This window comes from Mustela lutreola, chromosome 10 (assembly GCF_030435805.1).
Source record: "Mustela lutreola isolate mMusLut2 chromosome 10, mMusLut2.pri, whole genome shotgun sequence".
Classification (NCBI taxonomy): Eukaryota; Metazoa; Chordata; class Mammalia; order Carnivora; family Mustelidae; genus Mustela; species Mustela lutreola.
In genome coordinates, this window is record NC_081299.1 from 31,008,450 (window position 1) to 31,035,150 (window position 26,701).

Consider the following 26,701-nt stretch of genomic DNA (forward strand, 5'->3'; position numbering starts at 1 on the left):
ACCATCTTTTTTATCCTTTGCTATGCGATGCCACCTTTATTGTAAATCAAGTTTCCCACGTGTGATAAAACGGTAAAGCAAGGAAGTGACTGTCCCAAAAGTCAGGCTAGTGCGTTTCCTCAGGAAGGGGCGTTGGGGGTGTATTTGGAAAGCAACAGTCACTTCTCTATTTTTGATCTAAGGATGACGTATCTTTTCAATACTTAATATTTACCTTTATTTTCTATTTCAGAATATAGCTGTGTTAAAGGGTTGCAAGACGGGCGCCAGCATCTTTGCAAAAGGAGCTCGTGGCGGTTCTCAGCAGGGAACGCTGGCGCGAGGAGCAAAGGCGGTGCGGAACCCAGGAGACAAAGCCAAGACCGCAGCACTGAACGTCAGAGGCCGGTGCGCGGGGGTACAGGGATGCGCGCATACGTCTTTCGGACCCTGGCTAGGAGGTAACCGGGAGCCCCGCCGCAGTGAGGGCTTCCGGGTCAGGCGACAGCGCCGTTTTGTCCCGATTTAAGCCAGACGCACAGCCAGCGGCGCGGGGACCACCCGCCCCAAAGCGGCCGCTCACCTTAGCCCCTTACCCTACCCCGCCGCGAGAGGGAGTCCGGGGCGCTCTGGCGCTCGCGACGACCGGGAGCCGCCGCTGAGGCCTCTGGGAGGGGGCGGGTCCCGGGCGGCCGCTGAGCATTCTGGGTGTATCTTTTTCCCGGGGGCTGTGCGTACTCGGCTGCTCAAGCTCTGCGGGCAGGTAAGGGGCAGCGCCCGGGAGCAGTTCCGAGGCCGCGGAGGAGCCGGGAAGAGTCCGGGGTTCGGAGGAGTAGCCAAGGATAGGACAAGGCCGAGGAATGGGGGTGGGGAGCTGAGGGGATGCGGTGTGGAGCGCAGGGGGCTGTCCCTGCTGTCCCTGCTGTCGCCGCGGCCCCCGGCTGGGAGCTGCCCGGGCAGCGGCTTGTCGTGTTTGTCTTCGCAGGCCAGGCTTCTGGACCTTTCACAGAGGTCCACTGGAACCGTCGCCAAGCCGGCGACCCCTTGCTGTCATTTCCGACTCCCCCAAGACATTGTAGGGAGTGCTCAGTAAACTTCAGGGCAGGCGTGGAATTCCTGGACTGACAGTGGTTTGGGGCTCTTGGAAAGGTCCGGGCTGAAGGTAAGCACTCTCGGAGCCCACAAGTCAGGATGTTGAGGGTGAAGGTCGTGGCAGCCCCTCAGGCAGCCAGGAACCTATCAGAGAAGAAAAGCCTTTCACCTGAGGTCTGCGGAGCACCTGGGCTGAGGTTTGGGGCTGGAAGAGGGACCTGATTTTGGAGCTGCTGGGGGACTTTGGTTATTTTTGACTCTTGCTTGCAGGGAGCAAAGATTGGATTAAGTAACTACGTCCGGGTTGCGGGGAAAACGAAGTCATGGAGAATTTGATCCAGGAGAGAGGCAAGCGTTACCTTGCATCTGGGATGAGCAACAGCCCATGTCGAGTGGATCAGAGAGGAGGAAACGCAGCACTGTGAGGGACTGGTCAGGTGAGAAAGGACCAAAAGTCTCCGTTCTACCACAGCATGCACAGAGTTGCTGATCTGGATTCTTCAATGCAGACCTGGTTTTTCAGAGCTCTTTTCTCCTCCCCTGGCCGTGTCATTTTCGCATTCTGCACTTCCTGGTGAGGAGAAAGATCAGCCACCTCCCAGGGTAGTAGAAGTTTCCTCTTTCCTAAAGTTTAATTTCATTTGTCAGAGGGAATAGATAGACTATTATCTCTTACTTGGGGAGGGAATGGAGCTCCACACTTGTTGAGTGTTAGTATGTATATAATGTTTTATCATTATTTTGGGTAGCTGAGTAGGGTCAGAAGGAGTGCTCCAAAGTGTCAGTAGCTTCAGGAAAAGGAAAAACTTGCCGAAGAATATTCATAAGGCAAGAGCATCTTACTAAATACTACTGACCTAGTCAGGATAGGATTTAGAATGTAGATCCATAGGGCTCCAGACTCTTGCCATTGTTCTATTTCCTGAACATTTTGTTTCATTCACTTACCACCTAATAATTGTTACTATTCCTATGTACTACCTGTATTGTTATTTTCATATTTTAAATTTTATACTTTCATTTATTTAAAAACCAGATTTGTCCTAAGAAATACTCTCTATGAAATTATGATTTGATGGAAACTCTAATAGCTTTATATTCTGAGATAAGTCTAAAAATGTTGACCTTTGTGCCATGTAAGATCATCTCATGTCAGAAAGATACAAACTTGCATTAGGGACACAGTGTACTGCATCACCTGGATTTTTTTCTGCATAGGAAAGTCCAGGCAACACATCTGAGTCTAAATTGTCTATCACCAGTGTATTGTTTTCTTCTTTGAGATGAATAATTCCACAGAGAATGCCCCCTTTTTGTGTCTTCTCTATGAAACATTTCGCTTAACCTGTTCAGGGCTACCCTGTTCTCAGTATGTAAAGTAAATACAAAGTCCATACCTTCCAGGAGCTTACTCTCTCTTTGGCAGTTAATACTCACACATGAATTAATCTAAAACAGTACTGTTCAATAGAACTTTTTGTGGTCAGGGTAATGTTCTGTATCTTTGCCTTATGATGTAGTACCCACTAGCCACATGTAGCTTTTGAGCACTTGAGATGTGCCTAATGCAACAGAAAAATGGGGTTTTAAATTTTATTTTATTTTAGGGACACCTGAGTGGCTCAGGTAGTTAAGCGGCTGCCTTCGGCTCAGGTTGAGTCCTACATGGGGCTCCCTGCTCAGTGGAGGGCCTGCTTCTCCCTCTTTCTCTGCCTGCTGCTCTCTCTGCTTGTGTTTGTTCTCTCTCTCTGTCAAATAAGTAAATAAAGTATTAAAAATAAATAAATACATAAACTTTGTATTATTTTACTTAATTTAAATAGCCACATGTGGGGCACCTAGGTGGCTCAGTGGGTTAAGGTTCTGCCTTTGGCTCAGGTCATGATCTCAGGTCATGTTCTCAGGATGGTGGGATTGACCCTGCATTGGGCTCTCTGCTCAGCAGGGAGCCTGCTTCCCTCCCTCCCCTCTGCCTGCCTCTCTGCCTACTTACGATCTCTGTCAAGTAAGTAAATAAAATCTTAAAAAAAAAAAATAGCCGCATGTGGCTGATGGCTACATATTGGACAACCCAGGTCTAAATATTTGAAAAACAAACAAACAAAAACCTTTCAAGGTCAGTTGATTGGGATTTAGTGCCCTCCCACTAGGGGGAAAACACCCCAGGTGTACATGTTGATTGCCATTTAACTTCAGTTTCTTGACAGAGGGTCAATTCTCTCCCAACTTCCAGGGACTTCATAGTCCAACTAACATTACTCATTTTGAAATAGTCATCACCTAAGGCACATTTATAATTTAAGACACTTGTACAAATGTGTAGATTCTGTGTTTTATTACTATTAAAGTATCTTATAAAGCAATAACTGTATAGGATAGAAGCAGAAGTCTTCACATTGTATTACTTTTGTTCATTGCAAATAACTTTTCTTCCAGCTAATAATGTTTCCTTTCATTAGGGACATTCCGACTATTTAAAAATGAGTTAGGTACAACCATAACTAATAATACCATTTTCAAGGTATCAGTTCTTAAGCTTTTAATATGGGAATTGGTGCATTCAATTTATTCATTGCTTAGTAGATTAGCAAAGAGAAAATTTAGCTCATAGTTACTTCAATCAGTTTAAATTCTGTGTCAGATTATTTTACTGGCATCCAGAGTCAAATACTGGTGGACTGGTCACACCTTGATTTGTTTTGTCTTATCTCTATGCTAAATTAGATATGTGAGGTTGGGAAGAAGGCTTAAGAAGAGTATCTTTACAAGGTAATTTGCCTAGTTTCTTAGGATTAAAAATGTTCGAGAGACAAAACAAATCAAACATAATGTGTGTTCTTTGTTCCCTGGTTTAAAGAAAAGTTATCCAAGACGTTATAGGGCAGTTGGGGAAATTTGAGTATCGGTGGTAGTATTAGGGAATTATTAATTTTGTTAGATGTGATAACAACATTGTAGTTAATGTAGGAGGATGTCCTTATCTAGAAATGTATGCTGAAGCATTTATATCTATAAATGATATGTTGTGATATCTGCGATTTACTTTAAAATAGCCAAAGTAAAATAGCCAAAGAAAATGCACACATGAAAGATGCAAATACAGCAACATGTCAACAGTTGTTTGTCTACGTGGTATGTGTATAGGTGTTCCTTGTTCTATTTCTCTGTATATGTGCAATTATTTGCAGCAAATTTTTAAAAAGAGTACCTGTCCCAGAGTAGAGTAATGAGGTCTTGGATGTAAAGCACTCGGTGGCTAGCACTCAGTAACTGTGCAATAAAACATTCACTGGTATAGCAGATATAGTGGTATTTTATAGTGGTTATTGACAGGGTTTTTTTTTTTAAGATTTTATTTATTTATTTGACAGACAGAGATCACAAGTAGGCAGAGAGGCAGGCAGAGAGAGAGAGGAGGAAGCAGGCTCCCTGCCAAGCAGGGAGCCCGATGCGGGGCTCGATTCCAGGACCCTGGGACCATGACCTGAGCCGAAGGCAGAGGCTTTTTAACCCACCGAGCCACCCAGGTGCCCGACAGATTTTTTTTTTTTAAAGATTTTATTTATTTATTTGACAGACAGAGATCACAAGCAGGCAGAGAAGCAGGCAGAGAGAGACAGAGAGGGAAGCAGGCTCCCTGCTGAGCAGAAAGCCCGATGTGGGACTCGATCCCAGCGGCTTAACCCACTGAGCCACCCAGGCGCCCCCGACAGATATTTTTAATCATAAGCTAATTTCTTGTGGAAGTAAAAAATAAACCTAGTGGGAAACACCAATTTCTGTGATGCTAGGAGGGTAATTTACAAAGTCTGTAGGGTAAAGTAGAACCCAGCAAGAGATTTTCCTTTTTGCCATTTCCTTGATATATCTTAAATATAAAAAGCCACTAATTTCCACATGTTGTGGTGAACATCCTCTCTCATTACTTCATGTCATTGTGTGTGAGCAGATCTATTTGTATTTATCTATACTTAATCTTTGAATTTTGCCATATGGTGTTCCTGAGAGCTACATTAAAAAAGAGCTGATTTTTCTCAAAGAACAGTTTCTAATTGAGTTTCCTAGTCAAGGACTTTGTATCGAAGGAATCACAGAAGTGGATATGGTTTTACCAACATCATCCCAACATTTACAAAAATCTATACTCACTTAAAATAATGAAATAATGTCCCAAGTCAGTAGAATTTTGCAGCAGAAAAGGCAAACCTCAAATCTCCTCTTTTTTTTTTTTTTTAAAGATTTTATTTATTTATTTGACAGATCACAAGTAGACAGAGAGGCAGGCAGAGAGAGGCGGGTGGGAAGCAGGCTCCCTGCTGAGCAGAGAGCCTGATGCGGGGTTTGATTCCAGGACCTTGAGATCAGGACCTGAGCCTGAAGGCAGAGGCTTAACCCACTGAGCCACCCAGGCGCCCCCTCAAATCTCTTAAATGAAGAAATTGAGGCCAAGGCAACTCTGTTACATTACTAATTGATCATAAATAGATAGCCTTCTGTTACTGAATACTACATCTGCAACTACTGATATACAATATGTTGGCTAATTGAATTTAAATTAAAAAAAAGATAAGCTTCTTTAAAGGATGTAAATAGCCACGATTCTTTTAACCTTATTAGAATTTGACAGTACTTCGGAGAAATTATTTATTTGGATAATACATTTCTTTAACAGGATATGCAGGGCTTTGTGCCGTGGCAGAGACTGGGGAAGATGTGTCAGCAGAGGCCTCAGGGTTCTCAGACATGAGTGACTCAGAGTTTCTAGAGTATCTGGATCTGGAAGATACTCAAGAGTCAAGTGCTTCACTTAGCAAGCCTGGCCCTTCTTCCGAACTCCCTGGGAAGGATAGCAAGCTCATAAGCTTACCAACGTGGAAAAGAAGATTGGATGTCTCATCACCAATGGAGCGATTCCACCTTAAATATTTGTATGTCACTGACCTGTCTACTCAGGATTGGTGTGAACAGCAAATGGTATATGAGAAGGAGCTTCCTGGTTTCTTGGCTCCTGAGAAGGCAGCTGTTTTGGACACTGGTGCCAGCATCCACCTAGCTAGAGAACTGGAAGTCCACGATCTTGTGACTCTCCCCATCACTACTAAAGAAGATGCTTGGGCAGTTAAATTTCTGAATATATTATCAATGATTCCTGTCTTGCAGTCAGAGGGACGTGTCAGAGAGTTTCCAGTGTTTGGAGAAGTGGCGGGTGTGCTGCTCGTTGGAGTAATTGATGAGCTGCACTATACAGCCAAGGGGGAACTGGAACTGGCTGAACTGAAGACACGCAGGCGCCCTATGCTCCCTCTGGAAGCCCAGAAAAAAAAAGACTGTTTTCAAGTTAGCCTGTACAAATATATCTTTGATGCTATGGTTCAAGGGAAAGTGACCAGCACTAGCCTAATCTACCACACAAAATTATGTCCAGACAAACCACTGGGACCATCAGTGCTGAAGCATGCCCGGCAGGGAGGCTTCTCTGTGAAGTCTCTGGGTGACCTCATGGAGCTAGTCTTTTTGTCTCTAACCCTGTCTGACCTCCCAGTTATTGATATCCTGAAGATTGACTATATCCACCAAGAGACTGCCACTGTGCTGGGTACAGAGATGGTGGCCTTTGAAGAGAACGAGGTGAAAAGCAAAGTGCAGCACTATATGGCCTATTGGATGGGCCACCGAGAGCCTCAAGGGGTTGATGTGGAGGAGGCTTGGAAATGCCGGACATGCAGCTATGCAGATATCTGTGAGTGGAGGAAGGGCGGTGGGATGCCCAGCTCCATTCCAGAGCACCAGGCCAAAAGAGTGAAATGAATAGAAGGGTATGCCTTCTTCAGGAACTTTGATCTTTCCTGCTCCTAATGTACTCAGCAGAATGAAAGAGGACCAGTCTTTGAGCTTGGCTTTCATGGAGAATGTTCTTACTTTGGTTCTTTCCATATTTCCTCAAATTCTAACCATTCAAATCATTCAGGGGTGAGTGGGAGAAATCTGGGATTCTATGATCTCTGGAACTGTGCTGCGAATTGCCAAGAAGACACTTGCTACTTGCTCAGTGTGGCTGGAGCAAAAGGTATCTTTCAGCAATCATTGCTTTCTTTCTTTCTTTTTTTTTTTTTTTTTTTTAAAGATTTTATTTATTTATCTGTCAGGGATAGAAGGAGAGAGAGCAAGCAAGCACAGGCAGACAGAGAGGCAGGCAGAGGCAGAGGGAGAAGCAGGCTCCCTGCCGAGCAAGGAGTCCGATGTGGGACTCTCTCCCAGGATCCTGGGATCATGACCTGAGCAGAAGGCAGCCGCTTAACCACCTGAGCCACCCCGGCGTCCCAATCATTGCTTTCTTAAGAAGATTCTAAAGTTTCTATTAAGTCTCTTCTCCTTTTTTTCTAGGTCAAGGCTTTCTACATTTTATATAATAAAATAAAGTGAAATGCTGTCCAGGTCAGCTGAACTGATTTTTTTTTTTTTAATAATCTGAATCATTCAGAGATGACCACTATAAATAGTTGTGCGTATGTAATTCAAGCCTTTAAGTACATAACATAAACATATTTCTGAAGCAGAATTAGTGGGATGAACACACCAAGAATTTAAAATAAGCATGATAAATATGCTGAAAGAAATAAGGGAAAATGAAGCAGGAGAGGAGATCATTAAAAAATGAAAACATTAGATATAAAAAAATAGGATAGATGAAGTAACATGTAACATTCACACCTAACTATACCACTACTAGGGGTAGGTCAAGAGAAGCTCTCACATATTTGAGGAAGAGTATACTTTCTAGTACTTTCACAATAGCAAAACCTAAACCTAGAAAGTATCCAGGTGCCCATCATCAGATAAAGGGAGAACCAAAAAATTAAATACATTTTAAGGAAAATGTGAAAATAATGGAGAGGAATCTCCATGTATTTAAGAAGGCAGTGGAGCCCTTAATTGCAAACATCACTAAAGAGGCCAGAGGGAAGAATGATATGGATATCATCTGGAAGGAAAAGGCTTGTTTATGCAAACACTGCCAGAGAATTTGCATAATTAGATGGAAGGGGGAGAAGAGTTGGCAGGGGTGGGGTTTCCATATGAACCAGCAGAACGGTGAATATTGTAAATGTGACTCCATGTTCTACACGAACTGGTAAAAAACCTGGACATTTTTTGGAGTTATGGTAGATTACCTCTGGAGGTGTTCTGAGCTACACATAAAATTTTCTTATGGACAATGGGAATCTTATGATAATAACTCTTTTCTCATTTACTGAGTGAGTGTTATGTGCCAGGTATTGTGCTAAGCACTTTTATGATTAAATCTATATATCCATTATTATCCCTGATGAGGGAATTGAGGCTTAGGAGGCTTCTAAAACTTGTCTGAGATCCTACAATTTGAAAATGGGAGACTCCAGGCTAGATATGTCTGATTGCAGTGCTTATTAAGCTCAACCATTATGCTATTACGTATTTCTTGCTGTTGTTAAGCCTCCTACACTGTATCTTATTCTAGGCCCTAGGAAGTTTGGAATCAAATTGGGGTCATAGTTAAAAAACTGGACTTTATGGGATAAACAGTATTAGGCTAACAGTGTTGAAGAAAACAGCTTGCTCGGAGTGCTGTTGGCATCATTTTAGTTATACTAGAAGTTTTAAAAGAGGAAAAGGAAAAATCAGTTGGTTTCAGACAATGACATTGTCAGAATTCAATAGTTCTGTAATTCCGTAACACCCTGAGCTCTCAAATCCTTACATTAACATCTCCTTGTCATCGTTTTATGGTTTCTCACAAGATAAGTTGAGACATCTGTAGGGATCACCCCAGGATCACTGGTGCTGTTCTCTACAGCAAATGCTTCCCTGGTTTGCAGCTTCCACATGGTTAATAATGTCATCTCTCCCTTGGAAATTCTGCTCAAAGTTATCTGAACTCTAAATTATGGCCCTCTTGGATATTTGTCCCATGAGTGGGTAAATGAAGAGACATAACAAAGCTGTTTCTTGATTATTTAAAAATTTGCTTCCTGGGCCAGAGAGTAGGTTGAATATTTTAATTAGGACTAGTTCTAACTGTTTATAGTAGAAATTGCCAAACAATTTTTGTTTTGTTTAACCAAACAAAATAGAAATTTATTTCTCTTATGACAAAAACCCTAAATAGTTAGTCTAGTTCTGATGTTATACTCCATGGTGTCAGGAACCTAAGTTCTTCTCTCTTATTTCTCTAACATCAACAGGTATCCTCCTACTTAATAGTAGGAATAAAATTTTAAAAATTATTTACTTTAGAGTGAGAGTGAGTGGGGGAGGGGCAGAGAGCGAGGTAGAGAAGAAGGCTCTCCATTGAGTAGGGAGCCAGATATAGGGATTGATCCCAGGACCCTGGGATCATGACCTGAGCTGAAAGCAGACGATCAGCTGTTGGAGCCATCCAGGTGCCCCAACTTTACTATTGTTTTAAATTGCACTATTCAATAAGCTGGGAAGCTGAGTATCTGTTACTTATTGGTAATTTGTATTTCCTCTAAGAATTGACTGCTTATATTCGTTGCCCATTTTTAATGAGGATTTTAATCTTCTAAAATCTGAAAAGCCAGCATATTGTTTAATTTCCTCTATGGTGGATTTTTCTGAATAAATAATACATGCTCATTATAAAATACATTAAAATGAAAGGAAGAAAGTACTTCCACCAATATTTTTTCAACTATTGCTTTATTTATTGCTTCTCTGGGTTATTGCTTCTCTATTTTCTCTTTTTGGAAACTATTACATGTATTTCTATTATATACACTTCCTGATTCCCCTAATTTTCCTCATTATTTTATTCTCTGTCATTTTCTTTCAATACTGAGAGAATTTTTGTGCTTTTCTTCAACTGCTCAACTTAGAAAGATTTCTTTGCTTAGTATTCCAGTATTTTCTTCTGGAGTGCCTGTTATGTGTAAAATTTCCTTGACTTGCCTTCTACATCTGTTATCTTCTCTTTCATATTTCACTCTTTTTGTTTTCTATCTTTACATTCTAAGACTTCTTTGACCTGGTAATCTAATTAACTGAGATCCTAGAATTTTCCCACTCTTCTGCTATTCAAGTAGCCATTGAAGCATTTTGTCCAGTGATTTTATTTTTCATTCCCACCCCCAATTTTGCTGTTCTCTGGTTTTCTCCTCTTTCCACACAGGGAATAGGTATTAGTGTAGCAAGTGTGGTAAATGCTTCAGTGAGTATTGAGCTCATTAGAAAGGTCACACAGAAACCTTAAAGTCTGATTAACATGTTGGGGATTCAAACAGGGCATAGATCTTTGCTATAATGAGAGAATTCACATAGTGAAGAAACTAGAAATATGATACATATGGTAAATGCTTCAGTTGTAACATAATTCTTCATGTTCTCCTGAGAAGAAAAAAAAAAATTTAAAGGTGAGGGATGCAGAAAAGATTCAGTGCTAACTCAAATTTTCATATTCATCAGAGAATCCATATGGTTAGAAACCTGTGACAAGAGCCTCAGGTAGAATATAGGTTTTCAAGTTCTTCAGAGAGATTACATAGGAGAAAGGCCCTCTAAATGTATGAAGAGAGGTAAAGGTTTTAGTGGTAACTCAAAACTTCACATCCATCAGAGTGCAGGAAAGAGAGGAACCCAATAAGAATGTTGTGCATGGTAAGAGCTTCAGCCAAAATGCAAATCTTCATGTACATCAGAATCCACACTGGAGAAAAACCTTACACATGTGGTAATTGTTCTAAAAGGGGAGTTAATGTTGATACAGGCATACCTCAAGAAACAAACAAACAAAAAATCTGAAACAACTTTACACCTAAAGGAACTAAAAAAGAAGAATAAGTAAAACCCAAATTTAGAAGAATAAAGGACCTAAGGGCAGAAATAAATGAAATAGAGATTAAAAAATAGCAAAGATCACTGAAATGAAACGCTGGTTCTTTGAAAAGATAAACATAATTGATAAACCTCTATGCAGACTCATCAAGAAAAAAAAGAGAGAGAGCCAAAATAAAACCAAAAATGAAAAAGAAGTTGTAACTGACAGTACATAAATACAAAGGATTATAAGGGACTTACCAAGAACAATTATTGCCAACAAATTGGAAAACCTAGAAGAAATAGATAAATTCCTAGGAGCATGAAACTTTCCAAAACTGATTCATGGATAAATAGAAAATCTGAATAGACAAATACAAGTAATGAAATTGAATCACTATTTTTACCCCCCACCAAAAAAAAAAAAAAAAAAAAAAAAACCAAAATTCTAGGACCAGATAGCTTCATAGGTAAAATCTACCAAACATTTAAAGAGAAGTTAGTACTTCTCCTTTTTAGATTATTCCAAAAAATTAAAGAGGAAGGAACATTTCCAAACTCATGAGGCCAACAAGTACATGAATATATGCTCAACATCACTAATCATCGGAGAAATGCAAATTAAAACCACAATGAGATCACCTCACACCTGTGGATTAGATATTATTAAAAAAATAAATAACAAGTGTTGGCAAGAATGCAGAGAAAATGGAACCTTTATACACCATTGGTGGGAACGTAAAGTGGTGCAGCCACAATGGAAAACAGTATGGAGATTCGTCAAAAATTAAGAATAGAACTACTATGTGATCCAGCAATACTACATCTAGGTACTTATCTGAAACAAAAACCAAGAACCAAAATACAAACCCCAATTTGAAGAGACATATGCACCCCAAGATTCACTGCAGCATTGTTTACAATACCCAAGATATAGAAGCAACCTAAGTGCCCAACAGGTGAATGGATAAAGAAAATGTATTGTGTGCATGTATATACACACACACACACACACACACACACAGGAATATGGAATATTTGTCATTAAAAAGAATGAAATCTTGCCATTTGTGACAACATGAATGGACCTAGACAGTATTATGCTAAGTTAAATCAGTCAGAGAAAGACAAATACTATATGATTTCACTTAAATGTGGAATCTGAAAAACAAATCAAAGGATCAATCAGAACAGAAACAGATTCATAGTTATGGGAAACAACACACATTCCATGACCTATTTATGGAGATAAAACTATAGACGTGCTTGGTCCTCTCTCCCAACTTCAGAAGCCAATCACAAGTCCAGGTTGTCACCTGTGCTTTTGACCTACTGGCTATAGATTGGAGGTTCCAACAACCCCTCCTTGGGTTTGACCAACTTGCTATGCAGCTTATAGAACTTGGAGAAATGACTTTATTTTCTTGATTACCAGTTTATTGGAAAAGGATATACAACTCAGGGACATCCAGATGGAAGAGATGCATAAGGCAAAGTATGGGAAAGGGGTAAAGAGCTTCCATGCCCTTTCTGGGTCATCACTCTCCCTGTACCTCCATGTAGTCACCAACCCAGAAAGTCTCTGAATCCCATCCTTTGAGTTCTTATGGAAATGTCATTACATAGGCATGACTGATTAAATTAATGGTCACTGGCAATTGATTTCAACCACCAGCCTCTCTCCCCTCCTCAGAAGTAAGGGAGTTGGGTTCCAACTCTCTAACCATATAGCTAGTTCTCCTGGTAGCCAGCTCCCATCCTTAGGTACAGACCAAAAGCACTTCATTAATATAACAAGGACACCATTATCATTTAGGAAATTCCAAGAGTTTTAGGAACTCTGCCAGAAATGGGGTTGAGGATTAAATATATATTTATTACAGGTCACAATACCGCAAAAACAAAAATATGTGCTTTCATAGAACATACAATGAGACAAAGAGAAAGGAAAAGGAATCAAGGATGCTAAAATCAAAAAGTGTATTAGAATCAATGCAATACAGTATTCCTTTTCTCTCCTCAAACCTCCAATACATTTTCCCTATCTTCTTTTTCTACTCATCTTTATAAAACCGAACTTCTTAAAAGTACAGTCTATATTTGCTTTCTACACTTCCTCTCTTCCCATTCTTTCATCCCACTCTTATAAAATTCCTGCTAAATTTAATCAAACTTCTACCACTAGACCAAAATGGCATATTTTCACAGCTTCCACAATGCTAAATCCAATGATCAATTATTAGTTATCATCCTAATTCTCATTAGCATTTATACAGTGGATCATTCTCCACGTTTTGAAACATTTTCTTCTCTTGATTTTGCACATCCAAACTCTTCTGCATTTAAGTCTGTCTCACTCATCTCTTAGTCTTCTTTCTTGGGTCCTCTTCATCTCCTTTGCTGGGACCTAAGCTGGCGCATTGCTAGAAGAAACTGAACTAAGGGTAGATTTAGATTTTCCAGTTTTTAAAAATCCTGATGTCTTTTATATTTTTTAACGAAAATGATATATACACCTCTTTTTTACAAACAGGCGCAGCTCTCAGGGAAGCCACAGAGATACCAACCCAGGAATCTCCCCCAAAGAGGCAGAGGCTTCCGATGCCTTCCGGAAACGAGCTCCACAGGCCTTATGGGAAATGTAGTCCCCTATGAGCAGCCTGCATCGCGGAGGGACCTGGGAACCTGAGCGTCAATTACTTCCGCACACGCGCAGTGGGTCGCCAGCCGGTATTCGGAATCTTCCAACCTGCTCCGAATGAAGTGAGAGCGCGGCATTCGCCCGGAGTCTCTAGGAGAGCTCTGTAACCTGATGTCTTAGAAGCAAAGCTGGGAGCTTGGCGGTGAAAGGCTGGTAGGTATGACTCTGTGGAACCTGGGGACGTAAGGGACGGGCGGGACCTTTATTGGCTTACCCAGCAGAAGATAATACTTCACAGCCCCTACGTGCGGTGATTTGGTTTTTGGGTGTGTGAGTCCTGTCCGATTCTGGAGTAGTTCAGAGAGAACGAGAGAAGGGTCTGACTACCACTCAGTGGGTTCCCAGATTCCGGGTGGGGCTGGGGCAGGCTCGGTTTGCATTGCTGCTCTTGTAGGAGATCACGGTGAAGGGGTATGTGCATCAGCTGTACCTTTCCTGGTTACAAGAACACCATTGGACCTACCAGAGCCTGCGAAAGGTAATATTAAACCATTCAGAGGGATCTAGGAAGAAAGCATTTCTAGAGAAACTGCTATGTTCTCTTTTTAGTGTATTTTCACAACAATAATCTGAAGTAAGTATTCTCTCCATTTTGCATGTGAATTAACTGAAGCTGAGAGAGGGGGTATGTTATTTGCTTTAGACTGACAGTTTAGAAAGTGGAAGAGCTGAGATTTAAACCCAGATGAGTTTTCACCAAATTTTCTTCTTTCTCTTTCTCCTCCTCCTCCTCTAATTCTGAGTATAGCTGACACACAGTGTTACATTAGTTTCCGATGTACAACTGAGTGATTTGACATTATGCTGATTTCACCACAAGTGTGGTTACCATTTGTACCCCTTATATGACAATGACAGTATCATTGACTGTATTCCTTATGCTGTGCCCCAAATTTTATTCTTTTTTTTTTTTTTTGCAAGATAGCATCCTGTGAAAAAAACAAAGAGTTGAATTTATTCTCCTTTTGAAATATTTGAGCAGTGACTGCTGAGTAAATTTCGATTTGTAGTCTTTTTTTTTTTAAGGGTCTCTGTTGAAACTGCAGATCTTCCAGGGAAGTCTGTAAATAAAGCTGTGAGTCCTCTTTGCATATTTTAGCCTTTCTATGGCCCCAGCTTTGCTGGTTGGAATTTTTAAAAACCGATACTGGGCTCATAGGAGATGGCGAATTTCCAGAGAGATCGAGAGAGAGAGAGTGAGAGAGAGGCTGATTTAGACTTTAAACTGAAGGGTGCTCCAGCTTAAAAAAAAAAAAAAAATTCCTGGGTCCAACCTTCTCAAGAAAACCCAACTTAGTTTGAGTTCTCTTATCCCAGCTTCAGAGCAGATATTCAAGAGAATTTTAGAGACCAGGCTTTTAGTTAGTCTTTTAATTCATTTAAATTTTCTTGGGATAAATTTTGGGAGGAAAAAATGTCACTGATTCAAAGATTAACAACTTGCTGTTAGATCAGCAGGACAGAAATGTACAACATACTTGTCTAACCTTCATATATTCATAACAGAACCACCAGTAGAGTTTGGTGCTTATAAAATATGGATTTTTCTGACATCTAGAATCATTCTCCCACTGGGTGACATTTACTGAAGCTGGAATGTGAGTCCTTCTGTTCTGATAGTGCTCTTTTCTTTTCTACATTGCTTCTTGGTTTTTTATATCTTTCTATTCTTCTTTTCCTATTTTTACATTCATAGATCTCTGTGTAAGAGCTGCAGAAAATGATCAACTTCCAGGTAAGGTATCCATTTATTCAGTCACTTAAATCTCTCGAAAATCCATATAAAAAGGAAATGTATAGACAGGGAAAATGTGGATTGAATAGATCAAGTCCAAAAAAATTTAGAAAATTGGTAAGTTGATATCCCGTAGTTGGAATAAATTTGAGCTAAAAACCAAATTTTGCACGTAGTTGGAATAAATTTGAGCTGCATATGTGTACCCAGTCCTTATAGCAATCATAGAAAATGGCTAGCCAGCCAGTTAAAGTATTGGTATTATCTGTGAGGATGAAGCAAAATAATTCCTCAGATAAGTAAAGATATTCCTGATTCAATTCTCTGAAAAAAAAAATACTGTAATGGATTTTCATAGAGATAATGTTAGAAATAACATTCACACCAACAACCCTGTGATAAATGTAACATCACATTTCCTATGACTTTCTTAGGGTGTTTCCCATAGTAAGAAGAGAACATAGTGCCAGTAAGCAGCACTATATGAACTCAATTTGTAAGTTCAGGTACATAGCCTTTCTAATATTATTCTGTAACCATAAGTACACCTTGTACCCTTTTCCAGAGTCTCCTGGTACTCCTGAGCATTTTCTCTTCCATGTGAATTTTAGCATCAACTTGTCAGACTCTATAAAGGAGTATATAAGGTGTTTTAATTGTGATTGCAGTATACTTTTACACTTGTATAGAATTCCTAACTTCAATAATGTATTCTGTGTTCAATTTTTCTTATTGAACACAGAATACATATTCTTCTTTACATTTTTTAAAAGATTTTATTTATTTATTTGACAGAGAGAGATCACAAATAGGCAGAGCAGCAGGCAGAGATAGAAGGGGAAGCAGGCTCCCTACTGAGCAGAGAGCCGGATGTGGGGCTCGATCCCAGGACCCTGAGATCATGACCTGGGCTAAAGGCAGAGGCTTAACCCACTGAGCCACCCAGGCGCCCCCCCTTCTTTACATTTTTATAGCTTTATTATTTTAATTCTTGTACATTCCTTGTAATGTTTATTCTTACATATGGTTTAGGTTGCTCTTGAGAATGGGATGGATCTTTTTTCATTATATTTTCTAATTGGCTATTTTGGTGTTTGAGAAATGTGCATTTATCTATTTGACTTTATGTCAATTTACAGGACTCTTATTAAGTACAAGAATTTTTTAGTTGGTTTTTAGATTTTTTAAGTAGACAGTCATATACTCTTCAAATGGAGTTTTATGCCTTACTGATCAATATGTATGTCTTCAATTTTTTTCTTGTCTTATTGCAATGGACAGGACTGCTAGGAACTATAATTTTCAATGTAATTACTAGCCAATATCTTTTTTGTTCCAATTTTAATGGGATGGTTCCTGGGTTTCATTGTTTCCTCTTGTATTTTAGTAGATAGTGGGGTTATTTTTTGTTTTTGTTTTTGTTGTTGTTGTTTTTAATCAAGTTAAAGACTTTAAGCTTGTTAAAATAAAAACAATTTTAGCTTGTTAAAATTTCACAAGTTGGAAACTTTTCCCCTTATGTGTTTTTAAAAATACCTGTTGATAAAATAATATATTTTGTCATCTTTAGTACCGCAATTTAGAGAATTTCTAATACACTTTTTAATACCAAACTATATATGCATTCATAGGACAAACCCTAGCTAGTCTCCTAACTTTTTAAAGGGCCAGATAGAAATATTTTAGCCTTAGAAACCATACAGACTCTGTGCAGCTACTCAATTCTGCAGCTGAAGTAAATGAATGGGTGTAAATGTTCCAGTAACATTGTATTTACAAAACAGCCGGCCAATGTATGGGTTGTAGTTTGCTGACCCCTGTTCTATATGGTCTTAACTATCTCTTTGTAATATGTGTGTAGCTACATGCTTTTTAAATTTCAGCTTAAGTTAGTTAACCATGATTTTGGCCTTACAGTTGAGAGGATATATTTTATCATGTAAAAAAGAGTCCTTATTTTCTATTTAATTATGGTCATGTGAGTCTGACATGTTAACCTTCTAACCTATATTTTTACTTTGTTGTGTCTAATATATTGTAAGATCTCTGAGACCAGTAATACCTTTAGTCTTTAGTCTTTTTTGTATTACTACTACAGTGTCTGGTAGGTCCTTATTAAACATTTTATGAGTGAGTGAAGGACATATTAGCAGTATCTTAAATAATTTTATTGAGACATAATTCAGTTATTACAGATTGACCCATTTAAAATATATACAACTCAGTGGTCTTCAGTCTACTCACTGAAACCGTCTCCATTATCTAACTTTAGAATATTTTCATTACCTTAAAAGAAACCCCATATTAGCAGTCATGCCCCATTCCTCTCATCTCCCAGCCCTAATTTGTTTTCTGTTTCTATGGATTTGCCTTTTCTGAACATTTAATGTAGCTAAGACAATACAGTGTGTGATTTTCTTTGACTAGCTTCTTTCACCTTTTTCAAGGGTCATCAATGTTATATGTATGCCAAAAAATATTGCATTATATGGATATACCTCATTTTGTTTATCCATCTATTCATCAGCTAATGGGTACTTATTGTTTTCATTCTTGGATGAATACTTCTTGTGAAGATTTGTGTATAAGTTTTTATGTAGGCATATATTTTCGGTTTTCTTGGGTATATACTTAGGAGGAATTGCTGGGTCATATGGTACATTTCAAGGAACTGTAAAACTGTCTTCCGTAGTTGTTGCATCATTTTACAACCCCAATAGCAATATATGAGAGTTCCAGTTTTTCCACATCTTTGTCACTGTCTATCTTTGATTTTAACCATCCTAATGGGTGCGAAGTGATATCTCATTTAGTTTATATTTGTATTTACTAATGCTGTTGATCATCTTTTTGTGGCTTGTGGACCATGTGTGTCTTTGGAGAAAGCCTCTCCAAATTCTTTGTCCATATTTAAGTTGGGTTGTAAGAGTTTTTTTATATTCTCGATACAAGTTTCTTATCAAGGTGTATGATTTGCACATATTTTATCCCATTCTGTGGGTTGTCTTTCATTTTCTTTTTTTTTTTTTTAAAGATTTTATTTATTTATTTCACCGAGAGAGACACAGTGAGAGAGGGAACGCAAGCAGGGGGGCAGGCTTCCTGCCAAGCAGGGAGCCCAAAGTGGGACTTGATCCCAGGACCCCAGGACCATGACCTGAACTGAAGGCAGACACTTAATGACTGAACCACCCAGGCACCCCATCTTTCATTTTCTTGATGGTGTCCTTTGAAGCACGGAATTTAAATTTTGATGATTTCCATTTTATCTATTTTTTTCCCTTTGGTCACTTACACTTCCTGTCATATCTAAGAAACCACTGCCGAATCGAAGGTCAGGAAGATTTACTTCTATGTATTCTAAGAATTGTGTAGTTTTAGCTCTTGCATTTAGGTCTCTGATCCATTTTTAGTTCATTTTCCCATATGATATAAGGTGTTTGTGTGGGTGTGAAGGGAGTCCAGCTCATTTTTTTGCACGTGGATGTTTAGCTGTCACACCACCATTTGTTAAAAAGACTATTCTTTACCCGATTGAACTGTCCTGACACTAGTGAATATGTTTAATGTGATTTTTGTTTCTATCACAAAATATAATTCTGAGTCAAGCATACCATAGTTATATTTTCTGAAAACTCAACAATGAATATGATATGATCATAAGAGGCTGCCTTGATTCTCTTGCAAGTCCCCAAATGATGCACACTTTAGTTTGAAGATGAATGTGCTGTTACAGGGATCAATGACATTCCAGGATGTGGCTGTGGACTTCACCCCAGAGGAGTGGCAGCTGCTTGACTGTGATCAGAGAACCTTGTATTGGGATGTGATGTTGGAGAACTTTAGAAACCTCATCTCAGTGGGTAAGGACAGTGGGTGGTGACTCCTCAGTGGAACTAAGAATATACTATTAGTGCCCTTCCTCTAGGACTTGTGGAAGCTGTGGACGTTCTGAAGCATTCCTAAGTTTGGCCCTGAATGTTAGTGGTCACAGATTCTTCATCCCCTTTGAGATGACACATAAACAGATAGAGTGTTTATGCTTCTGGAGGAGAAGGGTCTTTTTTGTTCTAAAGCCTGTCTGTCATCCTTTCCAGGCCCTGAGATTGAAGGAGGCAGCCTGAATTGTGAGGTAGTCATTTGTCTCTAGCACTTTGTCTCCAGTTCTGTGTTGTTTTCCATGAACAGGGGGCCCCGGTACCAAAACAAAAGGCATCTTCAAGGCAGAGCAAGGACAAGAGCCATGGCTGGGGGAGGGAGAGAACCCACGCTTGTGCTGTCCAGGTGAGTGAAAGAAAACTAGGCAGATGGAAGTCTTTGGAGTTGAGATTCAGTTCAGTGAGGGACAGGTAGCTTGGAAGCAGCTCTTAGAGGAAGGCCTTCTTAAAAGCCACACAGCTTTGGGGCCCCTTGACATAACATCGTCAGATCCCCAGATGACACCTTGACCCCCCATGCTCACTGAGCTGCTCTTTCTCTTTGCTCAGCTTTTGTCTAGAGGGAGGTCCCTCTCCTCTCTTCCCTGTCCTCCTGCACTGCCTGTTCCATGGAGGCCCTTGCTTTGTGCTCTTAATTCCCAAAATCTTCATTCTTTTATCGTCAGCATGGGCACACATCTTTTCCATATATCTAGTTCTTACAAGGTAGTCAGATAGTGTGGATTTAAAGTCTTACTCCATCAATCACTGTCTAACCTAATTATTTTGTAGCACAACTTTATTTATAAAACAGATATAAGGGGCGCCTGGGTGGCTCAGTGGGTTAAGCCGCTGCCTTCGGCTCAGGTCATGATCTCAGGGTCCTGGGATCGAGCCCCACATCGGGCTCTCTGCTCAGCAGGGTGCCTGCTTCCTCCTCTCTCTCTGCTTGCCTCTCTGCCTACTTGTGATCTCTCTCTGTCAAATAAATAAATAAAATCTTTAAAAAAAAAAAAACAGATATAATATTAATCCTCACTTCAAGTTTCTTTTAAAGATCATATGAGTTAATCCACATAAAATCTTACAAATAGTTGACACAGAGTATGTGTTCAGTATATGTTGGTTGATTTATTTCAAAACTTTTAGTAACATTATGCTCTTTCTAATCATTTCCCCTTTTCAAAAAAACCTCTCCCTTTTCTTGTAGCATATACCCACCTGCGCATCCCACTTTGCTCACCTGCAGTCTCACTGCTCACTGGCAGTATTAACCTTGTAGTGCAGCCCTCTGCTTCACTTGGTAATACTGATATCATTTGGAAGTTCCCCAGCTTCCTTTGAGTTGGTTCCTCACTAATCTGTCCTCACCCTCACTTACTGCTTCTCCACCATTGCTGCTTGCCTTCCTGTCCATCTTCAGAACTTCTCTCATGGCAACTCCTTCAGAAACCTCATCCCTCTGAAGAACTAATTTGATTTTCTTTGTCCTATCTGTGGCATCTGTGTGTCTCCCAACTCCCCATTCCCATTTTCCCAACTCCTCACTTTCCCAACTCCTTGTTCCCATTTTCCCAATCCCCGTTCTCCAGCTCCCCATTTTTCCCACCTGGCCTCCATCTCTGTTTTCTCATAGTAACCACTATGTCATATTCTTTAGCCTTCACCTTTCTGTTTACATTGTAATAAAGGATAATGGCTGGCCTGCTGCTTGGCCGTCTCCACATCACTGTGGTAAGCAACTTAGCTTTTTTCTCTCAAGAGTGTCTCCTTAAATACTATTATGACTTATTACCTGTGATTTCTTTTTTTTTTTTTTTTTTTTTTTTTTTTTTTTTTTTTTAAAGATTTTATTTATTTATTTGACAGAGAGAAATCACAAGTAGGCAGAGAGGCAGGCAGAGAGAGAGAGAGAGGAGGAAGCAGGCTCCCTGCTGAGCAGTGAGCCCGATGCGGGACTCGATCCCAGGACCCTGAGATCATGACCTGAGCCGAAGGCAGCGGCTTAACCACTGAGCCACCCAGGCGCCCCATTACCTGTGATTTCAATTATTAGTTCATTCAAGGCTGATTTAAAATAAAATTTTCTTTTTTCACAGAGCCCATAAAAGACTTTAAATGATTGAGACACCAATTAAGTGTATTTTTAGATCCCCTAGGACCCCAAATTCGAATGACATAGCAAATAACCTAATGAACCAAGTGAATTTGAACTCCCAATACTGTGTCTAGGCTGTTCATGATTCTATATTGCCAATTTCATCCTATTTTCTGGTTTATCTTAGATGTTCCTGCAAGATGTATCCAAATCATTACATTTTCCTTGTCACTCTCCTGACAGATAAACACAGATTATTTCTTCATAACTTGTACTGTGATATTTAAAAGGCTTTTAAGGCCCTCTTTAACGTGATCCCATTTTATTTGCCCAGCATGGTCCATCTTTTCCCTATGCCGTGACAGTTGGGCTCTTTAGTGAACTTTGTACATGATTTTCTTCTGTGCCTCAGTTCTTTGGAAGCTGATGTGCTCTGCCTAACTAAGCCCAGCATGCCAGTAAGTCTGAATTCATTTCTTCTCCTCTTTCATGGGAACTCCAGCCTAGTTGCTCTCTACCTTCTTGGAACCTCCATCCTAGCTCTCTTATGACTCTACCGTGAAAACTTGACATATATTCTCTTAGTTTTGGTTTTTTTTTTAACCCTATGGCTTATAAAGCATATTTTCTTATGATAATGCCCTGAAGAAAAAGTCCTGTACCACTTTTTATTGTTCTACCATTGCTGAGCACACAATGGATATTTAATGAACATTTTGTTAATTCACTGTTGTAAAGTCAGGCATTGAGAGCGGTGTTTCTTATTCTTTCAGTGAGGCTTTTTTATATTTCCTGAGAAAGATTCAAAGAAAGAAAAAAACAAAAACAGTGCACAATAATATTGCTGTTCTAGTTAATTGTCAGAATGACTGGTATTGGGGAGCAGTGGTGACTATCTTGGAAATACAGAGAAAATGGAGCTTAAAGTTAAAAGTATATGAAGATTAGAGGAGTCTTTTTTTGAGATCATGGAACAATGGTTCTTCCCTAAAGAATATCTAAGGGCTAGATGGGATGAGGTAGGGGATGTTAAGGTGGGGAAAGGGACATGAGCAAACTATTGTAGTTATTTAGAGTCTAGAATTCTTAGAACAGAAGGTATTTGATTAGGATGAGAAGAATGCATGCTTCGATACCATGAGCGAATTCATTATAATGTATAGTTTTGTTCACCAGGCAGAGTGCCTTGCATTTTTCAGTTGGTTACTGCTAGTTGAGGTAACACAGGATACTGCTTCCCATTAGTTGAAGTAGAAAGGAAAAAAGACAGAAACTCTAATCCCTATAAAGAGATGTGTACTAATGGCTATAGCCCAGTACTCGGGGCAGCTCCACAGAGAAGAATGAGGCATGAAGGAAGAATTTGGAGTGTGGTACTAACATTCCACAAGGAGGGAACCTTAGGAGTGGCAATACAGCCCCTTTTCCTGAGTTTTCTTTCTTTCTTTCTTTTAATTTAAGCAATCTCTGCACCCGGTGTGGGGCTTGAGCTCACGACCTCGAGATCAAGAGCCTCATGCTCCTCTGAGCCAGCAGGTGCCCCCTTTTTAATGGAGAAATGGATTGGAGATTTTAGGGTTTTGAGGATAGGAATGAAAAAAAAAATGTGACTTCAGGATAAAAAAAGGGACCTCACCAGCTTTCTGGGGATTAAATTTTTAGGTAGATTGAAAGAAAATGTAAAAACAGTACTTGTCGAATACAAATATAACAAATGGTCATATATAGGGCTTTGCCCTAACAAAAAAAGAAATGCAGCCAGAATAAAGGCAATAGCAAACGGGCAGAATCTGTGGCTCGGCTTACAAGAACATGGGAGAATATATCCCAGCTGTGGCAGCTGCAGGCCCGTCTCACCTGTGATCTGGATGAAGTTAGAGGACTGGACACATAAGAATGTTCCTGAAGGCAACTGCCATTGTGCCAGGTGATGAAGAGGAAAAAGAGATGTGAATGAGGGAAATGGGGAGCCCTTCCACCAGGGTAACCTAGGACTGGAGTAGTGGGGACTCTAGACCTGCCATCTCCAGATCTAGTTTTTCCTCTGATATCTTCCCTTAGCTCCCTAGTGTCTTGTTCCTTGGGTCACCTCATCCACTGGTCATATCTCCTCAGTGGGCTGTCTTCATGTGAGGTAACCATGCCTCGATGTCTGTACCCTGTTCAATGTAATTTGTGCCTATTTCACGGTCTTTTCATAGGCCCCAAGTTAAGCCATCTGTTCTCTTTAATGTCATTCATCTGCTCCCATTTCCTCTTCAGCAGTTTTATTCTTAAAGCTCAGAAGCAAAGCAAATATAGGATTTGTTTCAGAATTAGATACTGGATTTGAAATAATGTTTCTTTCTATAACTGGCATGGAAAAAATTAACTAGACATGTTTTCTTGTACTCCTTTTTAGAAGCTGATTGCCTACTTGTTGATGAATCAGAGAAGCACCAGGAAAGCAAAGACAATTTTTTGCATCCAGTTTTGTTCACATTCAATAAAATTCTGACTATGGACAGACTCCATGGTTATAACATGAGCACAAGTCTTAATCCTACAAGAAAAAAATCATATAAATGTAAATTATATGGGAAGAGTTTGCAACCTACTTTAGACTTACTTAGTTACGATAGATGTTATACTGGAAAAAGCTCATATGAATGCACTGAATGTGGGAAAGCCTTCAAAAAGAAATTTCATTTCATTAGACATGAAAAAAATCATACAAGAAAAAAACCTTTTGAATGCAGTGACTGTGGGAAAGCCTATAGCAGGAAGGCGCACCTTGCAACTCATCAGAAAATCCATAACGGAGAGAGACCCTTTGTGTGCAATGATTGTGGGAAAGCATTTATGCATAAAGCACAACTGGTGGTCCATCAGAGACTCCACACGGGAGAGAAACCTTACGAATGCCATCAGTGTGGGAAGTCATTCACTTGGAACTCCTCCTTCACCCAGCATGTGAAATCGCATACACTTGAGAACTCATTTGAATGTAAGGAATGTGGGAAAACCTTCAGGTACAGCTCATCCCTTTATAAACATTCTCGATTTCATACAGGAGAGAAACCCTACCAATGTATTGTATGTGGCAAAGCCTTTGGTAACACATCTGTGCTTGTTACACATCAGAGAATTCACACAGGAGAGAAACCATATGGGTGCATCGAATGTGGCAAAGCCTTCATCAAGAAGTCACATCTGCTTAGACATCAGATAACTCATACAGGAGAGAAGCCCTATGAATGTAACAGATGTGGGAAAGCGTTTTCCCAGAAGTCAAATCTTATCGTACATCAGAAAATTCATACATAATATTCATGTTGAATATGACAAAGCCTTAAATATTAGATAACTATCTTATTAAAACAGAATTCATGGGGAGAAATCCACCAATTTGAATGGATTTGGAAGAGTAGATTCCCACAAAAAAGAATCAGTGCCATCATGTTTTGGAAGTGATAATAAAATTTTTACAGAAAAAGGTCACAGAAAACATTTATAAATAACAGCGCTTAGAAAGAAAGCATAAATTAGTCAAGGAATCAGTGAAAATTATACTTATTATCTCTGATTTTTATTTTTATAATATTATAGAATTACACAAGTGTGAGTATAAAATGTTTATTACATTAAATTATATCAAGAGTGAGATACCTATCATTTTTTCTTCCAATCCTAACAACATGCAAGTGAAAAAAATGTGGTTTAATATGAAATATGCATTTCAGTAATACTTTTATCCATTTGCTGGCACTTTTAATGGGCAAGGCAGTGTTATTGATCTGTCTCCTTTTTAGTTATAAAACTTGTTACGGAGATGTTTTCCTATGTATGTAAACAGCAAAACAACCAATTTAAGACACAATTTGCGAGGGAAAAGCAGTTGTATTCTGTATTACAATAACTATTCAGTTGGGGAGAATAAGTCTTTAAATAAGTTTGTAAATAAAACATTTGCACTTCAAATATTCCTGTTCTTTTTCATTGGTGCATCTACATAAGATTGTGACTGTGTCCACAGGGGCACCATCTCTATTGGATTTTAATAAGTAGGGTGTCCTGATACTTTGCAGCTTTTGGGGAGTGAGTTTTTGGGTCTATATTTGTTTTCTTGTCAGAAATTGATACAGGTTTAGCTCTTAGGGGTGCCTGGAATTGTGCCTGTGACAGCACAGGGAGCATTAGTCAAGTTGAAAAGAGCAAGTTTCTCTGCTTAGGGACTTCACTCTGGAATGTGACATAATGTAAGTTACACATATTCCCTTAAAAGGGTGAGTTTTTATTGCTAGAGTTTTTATTTAGGCTAGAGTTTTGTTGTTGTTGTTGTTGTTGTTGTTGTTTTTGCTGTCCACAGTGTTCCTTGTCAAAAACCTTTATGCCTTCTTGAGCGGTGACAAAACAACCTGGACCTGAATTTGGAAATCAAGCCTTTTCAAGTTTAAGCTGATTTACAACTCTGCATTGTTTTTCTTCCATTAGCCATTTTTGAAGAGCATATTGTGTATTGACTATAAGTGAGTGATAGTACAAGATAGAACAAGCATATTAGAATTTAAGGAACTGAATTAAATATTGTCTACTGACAAAAGTCCTTTGCTTCACCAAACTTTAGTCAGGGTCCCAAACCGTCTCCTAGGCCTTCTCTTCTGTTTTCTTATAAAATCTAGGTTTAGCAAGAATCTCACTAAATCAGTTTTAACCAGAATTTCCTACCCTCGATACCTGATCTGGTTCTTCACCCTCTACAGTCCATCAAGTGAGGTCTGATCACCCTGGCCTTTCTTCAGCAAGACTCCTGTTAGGTCAAGGGGCTGCCTTCCGCTCCAGCCACAATCTCAGGGTCCTGCGATAGAGCCCCACATTGGGCTCTGTGCTCAGCAGGGAGTCTGCTTCTCTCTCTCCCTCTGTCCCTTTCCCTGCTCTTGCTCACACACAAATGCACTCCCTCCTTCTCCTTCCTCACACATGCATGTTCACTGAAAGGACTCCTTTTAGGTCGATTTAGCCAGAACCCTCCTTACCTCTGATGTTTTCTCTTAGTAACTATTTTCCATCAATTGACCATTCCTCCCCTCCCCACTCCTTTGCTATATATTCCCACTTGCCATGCTGTATTCACAGTTGAGCCCAATCTCCTTACCCGACTAAAATCCCATTACAGTGGTCCATATACCTATTGCGATGGTCCCAAATAAAGCCCACCTTGCCATCTTTAACAAGTGTCCCTGAATATCTTCTTCAACACTCCCCAAGTATTTCAGGAGGCTACATGGTGGTTTCACTCTTGCAGTTCCAAAAATTTCTGGAAACTCATTCTTTCAGAATTGTCCTCAAAAATCAGTTTGACAGCCTTGCAGGAAATTCTTTAGGTA

At 39.7% G+C, this 26,701-nt stretch overlaps 2 protein-coding genes across 3 annotated transcripts; both read left to right on the forward strand.

Moving 5' to 3' along the window:
• Nucleotides 1-1,375: 1,375 nt before the first annotated feature.
• On the forward strand, nucleotides 1,376-23,839 carry EXO5 (exonuclease 5). 2 transcript variants are annotated; one of them, XR_009345021.1, is made up of 7 exons: nucleotides 1,376-1,508; nucleotides 5,744-7,138; nucleotides 13,418-13,738; nucleotides 15,282-15,320; nucleotides 19,509-19,604; nucleotides 20,929-20,971; nucleotides 23,737-23,839. XR_009345021.1 is itself a non-coding variant. In XM_059135419.1 (2 exons), the coding sequence occupies exons 1-2, from the start codon at nucleotides 1,457-1,459 to the stop codon at nucleotides 6,877-6,879; spliced, it is 1,188 nt and encodes a 395-aa protein (XP_058991402.1). In that variant the 5' UTR covers nucleotides 1,376-1,456; the 3' UTR covers nucleotides 6,880-7,505. The 2 variants fall into 2 exon arrangements, 1 of the variants encoding a protein (XP_058991402.1); XM_059135419.1 differs by lacking the exons at nucleotides 13,418-13,738; nucleotides 15,282-15,320; nucleotides 19,509-19,604; nucleotides 20,929-20,971; nucleotides 23,737-23,839 and having other exon boundaries at nucleotides 5,744-7,505.
• ZNF684 (zinc finger protein 684) lies at nucleotides 13,600-25,295 on the forward strand. Its single transcript, XM_059135420.1, has 5 exons — nucleotides 13,600-13,738; nucleotides 15,282-15,320; nucleotides 19,057-19,183; nucleotides 19,509-19,604; nucleotides 23,737-25,295. The coding sequence occupies exons 2-5, from the start codon at nucleotides 15,306-15,308 to the stop codon at nucleotides 24,639-24,641; spliced, it is 1,143 nt and encodes a 380-aa protein (XP_058991403.1). The 5' UTR covers nucleotides 13,600-13,738; nucleotides 15,282-15,305; the 3' UTR covers nucleotides 24,642-25,295.
• Nucleotides 25,296-26,701: the final 1,406 nt, after the last annotated feature.

Coding starts and splice junctions, on each gene's coding strand:
- ZNF684 (XM_059135420.1), top strand. Junction 19,184..19,508: donor TAGAAACCTCATCTCAGTGG/GTAAGGACAGTG, acceptor TTCCATGAACAG/GGGGCCCCGGTACCAAAACA. Junction 19,605..23,736: donor CCCACGCTTGTGCTGTCCAG/GTGAGTGAAAGA, acceptor ACTCCTTTTTAG/AAGCTGATTGCCTACTTGTT.
- EXO5 (XM_059135419.1), top strand. CDS start 1,457: ATGTCGAGTGGATCAGAGAGGAGGAAACGCAGCACTGTGAGGGACTGG. Junction 1,509..5,743: donor CACTGTGAGGGACTGGTCAG/GTGAGAAAGGAC, acceptor TTTCTTTAACAG/GATATGCAGGGCTTTGTGCC.